This window comes from Cyanistes caeruleus, chromosome 10, assembly GCF_971803275.1.
Source record: "Cyanistes caeruleus chromosome 10, bCyaCae1.hap1.1, whole genome shotgun sequence".
Taxonomy (NCBI): Eukaryota; Metazoa; Chordata; class Aves; order Passeriformes; family Paridae; genus Cyanistes; species Cyanistes caeruleus.
In genome coordinates, this window is record NC_141710.1 from 20,408,328 (window position 1) to 20,423,721 (window position 15,394).

Genomic DNA, 15,394 nt, shown 5'->3' on the forward strand with positions numbered 1-15,394 from the left:
ATAAGCCACAGTTTCTCTCATTCAGGAAATATTATTATAAGCTAGGCTTGATTCCTCATCCTCATTTTTTTGCTAAGGGCACATTAAAGTGCCTGGCCCACAGTTTCTGTGGCTATTTCAGTCCCATGCACAAGGACACTTCTGAGACCCCTCCCCATGAGTTCCACTTTCAGGTCACTTCTCTTTCAAAGACCCGTTCCCAAATGAATGATGGGGGCTTGTTTCCCTCCATCACAGAAATTTTTTTGTCACAGAAATGATTTATCTGTTGACAGCCAGGTTCACTGCCCCCAGGCAACTGATGGCAGTAGAAACCACCCAAGAAAAAGCAAAGAACACTATTTCCAGTTTTAAGAAAGGGAAGGAAAAGAAAAGGTGTAAGTCCTTTCCTCTAAGACTGCCTGGTAACTCTTCCCTGCAAGAGACACAAAGTCAACTCCTCCAGGTGCTAGGTGTGATATACTCCTGGGATGCAACGCTAATTACAGCTTGGAGAAGGTAGACCAGGCAGTGGTTGTTCCTAAAAAAGATACTCCACTAATTGTGAAGTCTCTCCTGCCAAAGGGGTATGGTAAAAACACTTGAAAAATACAAGGCTGTGGTTCAAAGTGGGTCCACACCTAAAGTACTGCATGACACACATCACCAGAGGAACAAGATGAGGTGAACTCATAACATCCAATTGTAGGGACTGAACAGGGACATGCACTAATGGGATCCACTGGCAGGGATTAAAGCACTGCTCTGCTTTTGGTTGGGCTCTGTGGGGTCAGTGAGAGGGACTGCACTCAAAATAATTTGAAGCACCTCAGGCACAGTGCAAGTATCTCCTTCTGTTTCACATCCAAGATGAAGGAAAATATAACGGTTACATTAAGTTTTCCTTCAAATTTGACTTTACAGATTGCAATTTCTTGAGAATAAGGACTGCCTTATGGTCTGCTCCTGAGGGCCTCTTGGGAGTTAGCATAACAAACTAATTTCAGAACAAAATACCACACAGCAGAAAGAGTCTGATATTAAGGTATCTATAAGCTATTCATGACTTTATAGACACAGAAGATATAGGAGGGATATTAGGCATCACACAGTACTTCTAAAACAAAGCCCATGGCTGAAATGAGAAGAATCAGGATACATGGTATTAAACTTATAACTCAGCTGAGAAGCCATAGGAATGTAACCTGCTGCTCACTCAGTGGCTAGATGTGATCACACACCCTCAATCTCAGAAACCACAGCGGCAGCAGGCCACAGTTTTACATTTCTCCATCTGAACTACAATTATTGTCACAAGAGCCAATTTCACGTTGGGCAGTTTCTTGTTCTTGCTGTAATTCATCATGAGAAGACGTGAGAGATCTGAGATACCTCGGCAAGGCATAGTCCATGAATAATACAGCACGTTGCCTTGACCTTTTCAGTTTGCTTTGTGGTGTGATTGGCCAACTGTTCCTGTCCTCCCCTGTTAACCACCCCATTAACCTGGGACGAGAAGGTGGAACGGACAGACAATTAGCCAGCAGAATGCTAAAAAGGTTAATGCAGGAGCTCACAGCCTTGGCTTTCTTGAGCTTCAATGGCTATTAAGATTCTGCAATCTCTTTCCTCTTTCAAAGTCTGCAGGGAAAAAACAAGAATTCGCACAAGATGAACTTTGTTCTTATTTCAGATCATAATCATGTAGCTCCTCTCAGATGTCACACTTGGATGATTCTAGCGTATGCGTGAATAAACCGAGAAGAAAGTTTATTTTTACTCCTCTCAGTATGGAGAATATTCAGCTAAAGTGGTGAACCTTTTCTCTGAAGCTGGCCATTCTGGAGTAAAGGAAAATTGGAGAGTGTAGTGGCAGAGCAGCTCCATACGACAGCTTTCTTCCAAAGGTCACTCTTGCTACTCTAACTACCCAAGCTGAGTCATTCCAGTGATTTTCTGCTCAAAGAGAGCAAATGCTGGAATTTTTACATCCTGTGGGCTGTCAGCTGCAGAAAACTTCTCAGTACTCACCAAGACTACGAGGACAGGCAGAGATCACATGTTCAGGCACATGGAGAACGTGGGGTACAGTAGGTCTCAGTGCCTGTTGAATGCAATTGCCCCATTTCTCTGGATATTTACACATTTTTTAAATCTCCCAATAGGTTTTTTTTATTTGAAAGATAAAACCATTATGAATGACACGGAGTTATAGGAATCAGAAACTGTTTTCGGAAGTGTTGTAGTCAGAAGTCCTAATTTTGCATGGGCCTCTTTTGCTCACAAAGACTTTCTAACCAACACTCCAGTGGTTCATTTATGATGCTCTGGGATACTTTGTTTTTCAGACATTGCCATATTCTTGTCTTAGCAAAAATGTGTTGCTCTGAGTTAGTGTTACTAGCAATGCTACAAAATACTTTAGATAGAAGCAAAGAGAAAAGGACCTTTCTGACACCCTTTGGAGCACCAAATTTTACATTTATTATGGGTATTGGCTGCAGTAATGCAGAGTCCATTTTATTACCTTCCACTAATAATATATTCTCTATTTTGCTTAAGGTGAACAATGATATTCAGACAGGAAAAATTACTAACAAGGAAAAGATAAAGCTTTAAATTATAAAAATGACTTGATAGTTTCTCTCTGTAATACATTTTAAGTCCAGAAGGGACCATTAAGATCACCTATATGCCAAGGATTTTTATACTGTGCTTTTTGATATATAGGCTCTCAAGTATCATACCATTTCTTTTGACCCTTGCTCTTGAGCACTGTCTCTGATGGATTTTTACAAACTACATATTGAAATATTCACATGCTTAGGGGCCTGCTCACAAACTGAAAGAGATTAGCAAAGCATAATTTCTTTTCAGAAGTGCAGTCTTTTTTTTTTATTTTTAGGATAAAAGTTTTGTGTTTCTGTAACAGGTGAAACCAGCATAAAGAAAAGTTTATCAGGCTGCCATATCTTTGATCTGAGAAGATTGGTACCAATTTTAAGGAGTTATAATTCTGTGTCTGGGATAAAACTGTTTTTTTCTGGGCATTCAGCAAGAGTTACAGCAGTTATTCCATTTAAGGCTCTCCACTATTTTACCCACTGCCATTCAGCAGCAGACAGACACCATCATGAGAAGAATTGCCAGCCTCAACAGCTGATTTCTACCAATCACTATCACAAATTAAAACATATCAAAAATTAGGAGAGTACTGATCTTGTTGAGAAACAGATTAAATTCTGGGTATATTGAATAGAAAAGGCAAAGAGAAATGAAGTCAATCCATTCCTGCATTTGTTCAACTGTCTGGATGACCTGGGCAGTCCCATCCTGCAGATAAAGGATTAAAACTCTTTGTTTTTGTGTGTGCATTTAAGGAGGGCTGAGGTGACCCACAAGGCAATGAGAGTGGCAGGAACCATGGAGTGGTTGTGCTGCTGTCGTGGTTTAACTCAGCCCCACGCAGCCACTCGCTCGCTCTCCCGGGTGGGAGGAGAGCGAATCAGAAGAGCAAAAGTGAGAAAACTTGTGGGCTGAGATGAAGACAGTTTAATAAGGGAAGGAAAAGCCATGCACACAAGCAAAGCCAAACAAGGAATTCATTCCCCACCTCCCATGGGCGGGCAGGTGCTCAGGAAAGCCGTAACAGTGACTTTCCATCACACGGAACACTGACTTGGGAAGAGAAAAGCCATCATTCTGAACATTCCCACTTCCTCCTTCTTCCTCAGTTTTATGCTGAGCATGATATCATACAATCTGGAATATCCCTTGGGTCATTTGGGTCAGCTGTCCTGGCTCTGTCCCCTCCCAAATCCTTGTGCATCTCCCACCCCCTCGCTGCTGGGGGAGAGGTGAGGAGCAGAAAAGGCTTTGGCTCTACATAAGCCCTGTTCAGCCATAACCAAAATATCCCTGAGCTGTCCACACTGCTTTCAGCACAAATCCAAACCAAAATCAGCACAGCTGCCTTGAAACTTTCTCTACAAAGCCTCATTTATAGCAGCATAGCAATAACTTTATATTGAAATATATTTATCAACTGCTCTTGTTAAATATGCCCAAAGCACTTTTATTTTCCAAAGGGATGATAATATCAGCTTTTACACATCAACAAACAAGCAGAGAAAAAGCTTTTTTCTTAAGATGTGGAATGTCACTTTTTGTGGGGGTAATAGCTGGAGGTGCATAAAATCAAATTCTGTCATTTAATTAGTAATCAGCAGTGATCTGTTAGCCAGAGTTACTGTATTTCATGAACTGTTAAGTCAAAGCAAAAATGGCAAGTAATTAGACTGTATCCATTAGAGCTTCTCTAGCACACACTCATACAGCCAGAGTTTCAATTGGAGGCAGAAGTGGAAGTTATGAAACTCCTTAATATATTCTGCTTTTTAATTAGCAATCAGTGCTGATTTGCTGATGGTAGAGCCATACCAACTCTAATGCATAAGCTATTGAAACACAGAAAAAAAGGCACACTTTCAAAACCATTTATGCTTATATTTACAGTCCCTCCAGGCTGAAACATTGGAGAAACCACTGAAATGCCATCAGAGAGCAGCAGAAAGCATGCGGGAGCTCAAAATCCAACACAACCAGTGCATCACTGATGGTTTGGGTAAAGAAACAAGTTGAGTATTTACAGGAGGCAGTTGGCATGTCCAGACACAGAAAAATAAACATTAATAAGCATTACCTTTTTTAACTGTACACATCCCAAAATCTCCAAGAGCTCAGGCAGTACTGCTCATATTCCACTCAACTCCATTTCAAAGAATCCATTATTAAGCTGATAGCATACTTACCAGGTTATTGCATTTTGGATGGAGAAGGAAGTGAGAGGAGTGTAAAAAATCCTCCTTTACCTGGTCTTCAGAGCTGCCAGAGAAACCTGAGCAGGAGCAGCAGAACACAGCCTGCTTTTGGGCTTCGGTAGGTGCAAGGTTTGTTTCCCCAAGCCAGGATGTGCTCTAGAGCACTTCTGAAGCTGAGCAGCAAAACTGAGCACTCCAGCATCAGGGCAAGAGCCACTTCCTTCTTCTTTAGCCCTTAAAAGAAATTGAAGAGCTAGAGGAAGAGGGGCAATGAGGTGCAGAGGTTGTTCTCTTTTTACCCATGTTAGAATAAATATCAGAACTTTAATTCCTTAATTTCACTCATATAAAGCACCTGCACTAGGCCTCCCTACAGAGGGTAAAAATAAAAGGCTGCTTCATATACCTTTGTAAGAACATTTTGTTTATCTAAATACACAAACACACATATATAAATTTTATATATAATAACTTACTTCAAAAACAGAGGGTAGCTCCCAGAATAATCAGGCTCTGCACTTGAAGTCATTGTCAGTATATGGATCAGCTGATAAAGGCACCAACACAGCTTAAACTAATTACAATTCGCAGGTAGGGTGGTAATTGCACTTCTAACTGCCTAAATTAAGTATACAAAGGCCTGGTTGCATTTGTGTAGAGGCTGACAGGATACTCTGTGCCAGCTGAAAATTCTGCCCTCAGTAGTGGTAATGTTCTTAACAAAAAATTGCTGCTGTTTGCCTAACATCTGACAGAGTGACATCTATTTCACTACATGTTTAATTAGTTTGTTTTCATGGTGTTCCCGTTTCCATTGCAGCTTTCCTTAGCAGTGGGAGTGAGCAGGTTTCTGGCTCCGCATTTAAAGCCGGGTCCCAAGGCAAAGAGCGTGGCACCAGTTTGCCTTCACCCTTCCAGTGTCAGCTGTGCAGAGCATTTTCAGCTTTCAACAGCTTTTGTGTTTTTAAAGTGCATTCTAGCTGCCCTTTTTGTCTCTGATGGCTTTCAGGGGCTCTAAACATCCATCTCTAGGAGGAGTTTGCAGCTCCTGCGTTTGAAACAGCAACTATTCCTCCACAAAGCACAGGTCAAGCTGTCCTGTTGAATCTAACAGATTTGCAAACAGGTGCTCTCGAGCAGCTGTGAGATCTCCACCTTTTCCCTCTGCACAAGAACCTATAAAAGATTAATTGTGTTAGGCCATTAATGCTTTACTAGTTTGTGAGTGTACATTTATGAGTTCTAGGCATGTGAATGGCTCCAACCTCTATTCCAGGCTTCCTCTGCTCTCTTCTTGAATATCTCATTGGGGCTCTTCTAATTTTTTTTAAGTAAACAAACAAGCCCTTGATTGCTTAAACATCACCCCACCAAACACCCACCCAAAAAGAAGAGCTTTTCCTTTGACAGCTGTCCTTCAATTACCAATTTAGAGCAATGGTTAAGTTGATTTTTGCAGCAGAGAGCAGCTCATTAAACTGTTTTTGTACAGCCCATGAGAAAAGGTGGTGATTTAAACAAAGACCATCTTTTGACCTCCTCCTCAGAATTCTAGTTTTTCTGAATGAAAAAAATCTGTATGCTGAACATGTATTATGAACATATATTGGCTGACTCTGTAGTACAGAGATGTTAGAAAGGAATGTCCTTTTTATCCCAGTTTTTTTTCCTTAAAAGAGTTGCAGAACAGATCTTACAGTTTTACAATTCAGAAATCTCAAGATAAAGACTTAGGAAATTATACTGAATTCTACTAAACCATCCAAATTGAAGTTTAAAAAATTATTCATGAGATGTGAATTGTCTGTATGATGACTGAAGCTAGGTGTTGTACAAACCCAGATGCTTACTGCTACACTCAATAAATCACATCCCTTGAGAGGAGATGCTAAAAGTAATAAAATTACTTTCTATAATTACAATGTTTGAAATTCTGTTTTGGGAAGCAGTCTCACCTCAGATTTCAAAGAACACCAGCCAAGCTACCCTCCTGAAATTATGTACTTATTCCAGTGCTACAAGTACTGCAATATTGGAAATGGAAAATGTAGAGTAAACTTCTCATTTGTAAAAATTCCTTATTTTCACTTGTTTCTGTTATTCTGGATTACCTTTTTAATTCAGAAAGCTCATTTCCACCTCCCAGCCTATTCTGTCATCTTAACTCAAGATTGTGCTGCTGTGTGACAGCTGTAACACACTCTGCCCTTCCCTTCCCACTCCATCAAGAGAAAGACTGAGCAGACCCTTCTAAATCCTAACACTTGTTAACAGTACATCTATTTTTTCCATAAAAGTAGAAGGAGCTCTTACTGAAACTTGACATAACAGGTTAAGATAATGCATCCACAATGTAGGAGTGGATAAAGTCACAGCAAAAGCTGGTATAGCCTTCCTCCTCCAAGAGTTAGCAAGACTGGGGAGAACCAGTTCCTCCATTACCATGTGCAACAGCTGAAGGGCAGGAGGGCTCAGCACTGAAATTGCAGGCTGAGAGTGCTCTAAGTTTGCACAAAAGTTACCAGGTTGAAGATGCCCTTCCAAAAATAACAAAAAAAACCCAGAAAAAAAGAACTGTTGTTGGATTTTTAGCATAGTATTTATTGAATAGTTTATTTTCTAGAGCCACTTCATGATAGAAGTGTCAGTGCATATTCAGCTAGGATGCTTATTCTGAATGGACAAGGACAAAAGAAGAAAAAGAAACAAACCATGGACTGGACACGTAGATCCAGGGGAGATTCATGAATATATTAAGAACAAACAAAAAAAGATTCAGGCCTATCAAGTGGTATACTTTATTAGGAATAACTACATAGATAATCAGAATACAGTTGTAGGCTGGAGCCCAACAATGTCTTTTTTTTTCCACATAAAAAAGTAAACTTTCATAAAAGCTTGTTTAGCAAAGCCAGAAGCAGTGTTATTTTAAACAGTTTATTTACATTGCTCAGATTGGCAAAAAGAGATATAAAAAACAGTGCAGTCTGACACATTCAAAAGCATCATTAGTTACATATAGATACAAGACAAAACACAGGTGGTTAAAAAGAAACCTGAAGTTGTGACTCCTGCTAATACCAACAGTTGAACTGTTAATGAAATGCAGAAATTTACATATTTAGATAGTTTGTGAGAGTGCATTGCAGAGTACAAACTGTTCAGAGAAGACAGAAGTAAACACAGTTTTAAAGAAAGACATAAATACATGAGAAAGCCTAAAAGCCTTACAAGTAGTTCACTGAAACTTGACACGCCAAAATTGGACCCCGTAGTTACAATGTCACACCAATAATCCCATGAATTAAATAATGATTTGTTAACCCAGTATGGGGAATGCCTGGGAGTTTGGTTTTTTAAGAACCCTACTAAACAGGAGTGTAATTCTTTTCCTCAGACTTCCGCTTCAGAGCAAGACAAAGAATTCAACTGATCATTTTTGGTGGTCAAAGCTCCTCATACCACTGTGTTACAGTGAGGCTGCAGGAGATCATAATCACAAAACTCAATTCTATTTAATTATAAACAACTACATTTATAAAACATCTAGAGTAAGCAGCTGTACAACAGGTTAACTGTCATACTTGAAAGGTCAGGTACTTCATAATGTATCTCCATTTAGAGAAATACAAAATTCAAATATTAGAGTGCTCTGCCAGTAGATGAAGTTAGGCAAGCATAAGAGTCATCCAAACTAGCAGTAAATTATGTGATCATCATCTTCAGTTCAAGATCTGAAAAACCAGTTTATTGCCTGGAGGGGACAATTTCCATAGAAGAAAATGTTTCAGTTATGCTGGTAAAGAAATAAATCTGTGCAAGGGAATACTGTGTTTAAATGAAAGCCAAGTTACTTATTCCACTGATTGGCTGGTCTGCTTCAACACAACTAAACCCCCATTAGAGTTATCTAATATTTTGCTAATCATTGCTAAGTGCTAATGACTAAGGTACCATTAATGTCAGTAACAGGTCACTGTCCAGCCACCTGCTTGTCAGTCACTCCCACCGAGCAGAGTCTTTCCCACCTGCCTCATATCAAGTGGGTTGTTGATCGGCTTAATGTGTGACTCCTCCTTTCAAAGATCGAGGGAAGGCTGATCAAGGAAGGAGAAGGAACACCCTGTTGGAAAAAAAAAAAAAAAAAGGTACTGATCATTTATGAACCAGTCTCAACAGTACAGCAGTCATTTCTCAACCTTGACATATCACATAAGGAACGAGTGAGAGCAGAAGATCTCAAAGACTGGCAGCTTTTGAAATTAATGATTCAGCATTTCTAGAGTTTGAACAGGAAACTTAACACATTCCAAAAACTGCCAAAGAAAAATTATTTTTTTTTTTTCCCTTTTCACCAGCCTTGAAAGATTTGGAATGCAGGAACATGTTTTTGAAGAGTAGCTGTTAACAAGTATTAGTATACATCTTGCATCACTTTTTGCAGTAATAATCTCCCTCCAAAATGAAGGCAAGATACACTATGATAATCTCTTAGAGAAATAGAGCTCCCTCTCCAATCCTACAACTTTCTGTGTTATCATCAGCTCTGAGCCCCAAATGAGATGCTGAACACATGTCTCCTTGGCTGCAGGAGGCAACAGACATCCCAATGATTTGTCAGAGCTTGCTTTAGCTGTGCCTGGATGGGCACACACTAGGCAAGAAGCTGACTTTTCTGATGCCTGGAGAATAAGCTGCTTCTGAGACTTAATTACAGTGAAACCAACACATCAATATGTAGCACTAAAAGTAAACCTCTTTGGATTAGCTGAGATTTTATATTCTTTCCACATTAGACCTCAAGATACTTTCACAAGCAATCCTCTGTTGCTCTTAACAGCCAGCCAAGCTTCTCAGCACATCAACAGGTCACGGTAGTTAGGCAGCTTGTGCACCTGCATGCTTCAAGAATCTTTTCAGTAGGAATATTTTGGGCAGGTAAGGATATACACACTTCATTATGAATAAGCCCTATGCCTGTTTATGGCATATCCTCCATTTGCAGTCATTGGCAATATCTGAAAATTTAACCCTAAACTCCTCTTCAGAGAGCAACCCTTATTGGACTCAAGTATTTTATACCAGCTATTTTTTTTATTTACAGATAGAGAACAAAAAACTAAAGCCACATGTAAAATGAGCTGCTCAGGATTTTCTTGCAAACAAGTTATTAAGGTCCTCAGAACTCTGGCCAGTGAGCTACATGGCCATTTGGACAACTGAACTGAAACAGTGAGGAATTCAACTGTATAACAATTAAGAAAAAATCTCCAAAAAAATTACATTTAAAAGTTTGTGAAAAATAAGTTTTCACCCAGAACCAGAAATAGAACCAAATGTGAGTGCTGACTCCAACCCTGTGCATTAGAGGATGCTAAAGAAGGACCCAACACCACTTAATGCACCCTTTGTGCACTAGAGCTGTACCATGCTCTCTCAGCTTACAGAACTCAGCATTTCTTGCTCACTTCAGTCAGGATCTGATGCTCAGAATTTCCCAGCACCACGCTGGTTATCATCTCCAGCATTGGCACAAGTGGCAGCAGTAACAGGCAAAGCACATGATCTGTCCAAGGCATGACCATTTAAGCCTTCCAAGTTGGAAGAGGCTTCTGCTTCTACAGCATTTGAAAGATGAGTATTTGGAGAGCCAGGACACAGCACAGGTCGAGGCTTGGAATTGTGAGAGCTCCAATCAACAGAACTGGAGCTATGGACATTAACAGCACATTTGACAGATCCACTCAGGCTGTAGGTGGAAGAGGAACGAGCAATCTACAATTAGAAAGGGTTTAAGAGTTAGTTAGAAAAAAGAGTTAGTTAAGAAAAAAAACCCCAAGCATCCAAGCTTTATTGATATTTTTACTCTATGCTTTTTTTTCTGCACAAAAAAATTCCTACATAAGCATAGGCTAGGATTTAATTTAAATAAAACAATATGTCTGAATAAAAGCTTTGACTCTTAATGGACTCAGACAGGTTTCCTGCAGTTTTAGTTTCCTATCAACAACTGCACTGGTTTTCCAACTTGAAGGGCTGGAATCCAAACCTCTTTTCCCCTCAACCCTATAATTGAGCCAAAAAGGCTTTATGCAAGTTCAGTGGTGTGTGGCATTGGTTTAAAAAAACACAACAGATGATCTGCTGCCAAGCTGCAGTTTATTACCACAGAGGTGCAAGAACTCTGGGAAGAATCTGAAACTGGAACATAGTTTTGCAAGTCTCTAAGATTTTGTGGAAAACAAATATTTTTGTCTGGGGTAGATGTGCACAAAAAGAAAAGTAAATGACTTGCAAGTTCATGAGAAATGAGATGCAGTGCTGTATCAAAATGAAGACAATTTGAAGGTAAAAACAGTTGTTGCCATAATCATAATGGAAGGAAGCAAATCTCTACAGAAAACTAGGCTACAGCCCCATTGGTAGATTTTTTTTTATTTCCTCTAAAGCAAGGCAGGAGTCTGCTGTGATACTTCCTCCCTTACTGGTTCATATTTTCTCATGTGGGAGAGCAGGGCTATATGTTGTACAATTTAATGGCCACTCAAGCATATTGAATTACCTCATCAACACATCAGTCAGTAGTAGAAAGACAAACAGGATTCCCTTTTCCTGGCCTCCTGTCCCACATACTACAGACTAGAAAGTAGGTGTTTACTCATCAAATTTACTCAAACACTATAATAAAAAGCAAAGATGATAAAGATTCCTCCAAATCTAGTCTGCTTTACTAGACTGTATTAGGAAATTGAGTTTGGCCTAATGTAGCAGAAGAAAGCTGTAACAGGCAGCCAGGCATAGCAGAAGAGTTGCAATATGTAGAACAATATTTCATTCTACCAAGTTTTCTTAAACATTTACAAGGAGATAATTCCCTTGTTGTTTAAAAACTTGCAGCCTGCAGCATCTATGTTTCTCTACCCTTCCTTCCCAGTTTGTTTCACAGGATGTCTGTCATCTCACTACTCAGACTGAAACATTTACCATACTACTCGGGGTTGTACACCACATTTCTATTTAGTGCTCAAAATCAAAACCATGAACCAATATAAGACTTGTCTTGAAACTTTCTCACTCTCTCAGAAGAGGAAACATATTCCATCCTGAACAAAAGGGATTGGTGGGGTGTTTCAACTTAAATGTGTAAGGCAACTCCCAATTTCTAGTGCATCAAGATTCTTCTGCATTTTCAGCAAGTAAGGCTTCTCATTAAACAGCCCTTGAAAGTCATATCCCTATGAAAGCAGTTAAAATACTTTTTCTCCCACGGTGGATGTTGGAATTGTTAAAGTGAGAGCAGCAGCAGAGCTGAAAGGAGTGTGATGCTAGGAAGGTGGTTTCCTCCACGCACCGCTAGGGACGAGGTGCTCGTCAGGCGGCTGCCGATGTAACCCTCGTTAGCGGCGCTGGGGCTCCGCCCCTCCGTGGCGCTGTGAGACATCAGGGCCCTGCGGAGAGCTCGCTTGGGTGTCTTGGAGAACGAAAAGGCTCTCGTGACCTGAGGAGTTGGACAAGTGGTTAAACACTAACAAAAAACAGGCTGGAATAACTACTGTTATACAGGCTACCATTCTGAACATCTCTGGGATGTGTATCAAGTGCTGGTGGTTGGATCACAACCAGCCAAACACCCGCACCTAAAGTGATCTGACTTTTAAAGGTTCCCCATCATCCCTGCTCTTCTCATTCTTTCCAGATATGAGGACAAGAGAGGAGGGAGAGAAGAGAAATCAAAGCAAGGTCTGGTCACCAAGGCTTCCCCATATCCTTCAGTCCTGCCCAGTCAGCCCCACTCCCCTCTTTAAGTTGCTCTCAATTTTGCATTATATTTAAAAGACTCAAAGTATTAAACAGCCTAAGTTCCATAACAGACTCAAAAATGACTACATAATACTTATGACTGTAATACTTAAGACTATATATACAGATATTCCAAAACCTTAAACACCCCTCACCTTCTTTCTTTAAGGAGATTATATTTAAGAGTTTTAGTTCAGATTAAGTTTTTCCTGTCACTACTGTAAATACTACAAACCACCTGAAAAAGGAATCCCAGCACAATTCCCTGACTAAAAAGCACTAGCTTTATATTAGCTTACCTTTTTTGATGTTTTCTTTATTGCCCTGGATGCTCTGCTTAAAGTACTGTCCATATCTTTAGTATTTACTTCAACTGAATCAGGATCAGCAACATAAATGAGATTTTCCTGTAGACGAAAATAGTCTTAATAATGATCAAACATCAGCACTTGCCAAAATATAGTTTTCTAGTCCATTAGATCAGATTTAGAGGGTTTAATTGCCATATTCTTCCATATTTAACTCTTTATATAGTCCAGCAGCTACTTGTTTTCAGGCCATTTAATTAGATCAACAGCTGGTGTAATCAGTTCGTGAAACCACTCCATCAGTAGTTTTACATTCAGTTTGTCTGATTCAGTTTCAAGTCCAGGGTTGACCAAATTAAAGGCAGTAGTTCTGAGGCATCCCTAGGGAGCTTCCAAGATAAACATTGCTTTATTCCCCTGACATATTTCTGAAGTGAAATCTTGAGAGCTGTCAAACATTAAGACTAAAGACTCTCAGCCTAAGCTATTCTGCAATACATGTTGCAGAATAGCCACGAGTTTTGGGAATTTTTCATGCCTCATTCTTAAACTCCAGCACGTGCAAAGCAATCTCTGGCTACCTACTTAAAAAACTTGGGGGGCAGAGGGGGGGACACCTGGGAGTGGGAAGTTGCTGGGATATTGTTTTGCTGTTTATTGTCTGCATTTTGAGAAAAGACCTTTTACACTTGAAAAAAAAAATCTCAGAAGGACCCCAGTCAGCAACTTTATGGCCATTCACAGGGCCTAAGGAAGAGTAGCCAAAGCCTTTGCTGCCACCAGGTGGCAAAGTCAATGTTATTTCATTCACATGATGTTCAAGAAGTCTAAAACCAGACAAAAGTGCTTAAATTGAAGATCAGTTTGACATTTAAATCAGCAAGAAAGAAGTATTATATAGTTGGTACAAAGCAATAGGTACAGAAATTATAACTAATGGGATTCGGCAAAGTAGGTTACAATTTGTCAGCATATGATTCTGAATGTCTTGGGGGGAAGAGGGAATGATACATTTTGTTACATAAAGGTTTAATTTCTAGTGAAATCCAAGTCATATGTGACATAAAATACTGAAGATAGGCAACATGCAGACTAAAGTAAATTAACACTTCCACATCAGCACTTTTCTTACTCAGAACCTAAAAGAAAAACCAGAAGCCCAAGTCTCTTATTCCTAAATCCCTAGATCACATGACATAGAAAATAAAACTAAGATGCTGTTTTCATTACTTAATTACCTCTCCTGTAACAAGCATGCCTTTAAAAATCACAGCCAAATATTGCACCGTAAGAATACACTGCAGTACATAAAGCATTTCTAGTTTACACCAAGTAGCTTCAGGTATATGTACTGCACGTATTTTCAGCAAATTGAGATGACTGATATGCACAGACTTTTACATAATTAAAACATTAGCTGAAAGCCTCTTGCTGTAATTGGAGAGGATCTACTTCTCAAATTAGTTGTTTTCTGACTATAGAAAGCCCTCACGCTGAATTTCTAGAAATGTGACAAAGCCAGTGCCTCCTTTATTTCACTGTTTTTCTAATTTCTGCGTTTTAAGGTTGTAGATTTCTGTCTATGGGAGGAAGATGCTTCGTGTCTCTTGCATTATGGTGCAAATAAGGTGTAGAACAAAGAACCCAACACAGTTAATCCAACAGTGGTCAACAACACTGGGACTGTAAATTCAAAGACAGCTGTGAAAGAAGCAAGTTGAATACAACTCTTGTTAGAACTACAGTGCAGAGTTGAATCATACACTCTCACCATCACAAATTAATTATAAATAATTTTGATTTTTAAGCACTACTTAGCTTCTGCACAAACTAACTTCCAGGCTGTTTCCTTTTCTACCTTTTAACCACTCACTTGCAGGCATGTTAGCACAAATGTTTTCTGCTCTACTTTACCCCAGGCATGTCCACTATTAATTTCTTTAGTTTCAGGTGCTTAAAGCCAAAAAGAGGGCAGTGTTTCAATCAGCAGCATGGTTCCAGAGTACTTACTGCATCTGCTTTACAAATGGTGTTGGCCACGTGCCGACACAACGTCTTCAGCCAGTCCTCCTTGCGAGGGTCTTCAGTTGTCATCTGGAAACTGAGCAGCTTGTTGTTCAGTTCTGTAGGTGGCCTTACAACTAAGGCAAAAGCTTTCTGGCAATCTAGAGTTTATTAAAAAAAAAAAAAAAAAAAAGCAAGGAGTTAGTAAGAAGAATGATTTTTTTTCATATAATTCAGGGGGAAAACTTCAGGAGGGTCAACCCTCTGTCTGCCAGGAGCTGGAGCTACAGACAAGAAGATTTGGTGAAATTATTTTGTCTTTTTTTTTTTTTTTTCTTTTAAGTAGTTGTTTGTTGTATTTGTTTGTTGCAGAACTTGCAAGAGCAGAGTTCTGTCCACAGCCATCATCAAGAGGCTGCAATCAGCTGTTCTGGCAATAACTGATTATTCATCAAATAATCTGCAGAGCAGTCAGCCTCACTA

The 15,394-nt window shown here is 39.6% G+C and overlaps 1 protein-coding gene and 1 long non-coding RNA gene across 51 annotated transcripts in view; both read right to left on the bottom strand.

The window, feature by feature from the left end:
• Positions 1 to 276: 276 nt before the first annotated feature.
• LOC147651356 (uncharacterized) lies at positions 277 to 5,975 on the bottom strand. Its single transcript, XR_015274310.1, has 2 exons — positions 5,276 to 5,975; positions 277 to 5,033 (listed from the first exon to the last, which is right to left on the bottom strand). It is a non-coding gene; the product is annotated as an uncharacterized LOC147651356 (long non-coding RNA).
• Positions 5,976 to 7,573: 1,598 nt separating this feature from the next.
• ECT2 (epithelial cell transforming 2) overlaps positions 7,574 to 15,394 on the bottom strand; it is a 31,223-nt gene continuing 23,402 nt past the window's right edge. For 21 of the 50 annotated variants that reach the window (XM_086843449.1, XM_086843442.1, XM_086843445.1 and 18 more), the window contains 4 exons: positions 14,918 to 15,072; positions 12,899 to 13,006; positions 12,151 to 12,297; positions 7,574 to 8,922 (listed from right to left, as the gene is read on the bottom strand). In XM_086843449.1, coding sequence (XP_086699575.1) covers positions 8,833 to 8,922; positions 12,151 to 12,297; positions 12,899 to 13,006; positions 14,918 to 15,072 — 500 coding nt within the window. In that variant the 3' untranslated portion in view covers positions 7,574 to 8,832. Of the gene's footprint in view, positions 8,923 to 10,244; positions 10,575 to 12,150; positions 12,298 to 12,898; positions 13,007 to 14,917; positions 15,073 to 15,394 lie in introns of all 50 variants that reach the window. The other 29 variants (XM_086843414.1, XM_023932840.2, XM_023932838.2 and 26 more) reach the window with 2 other exon arrangements.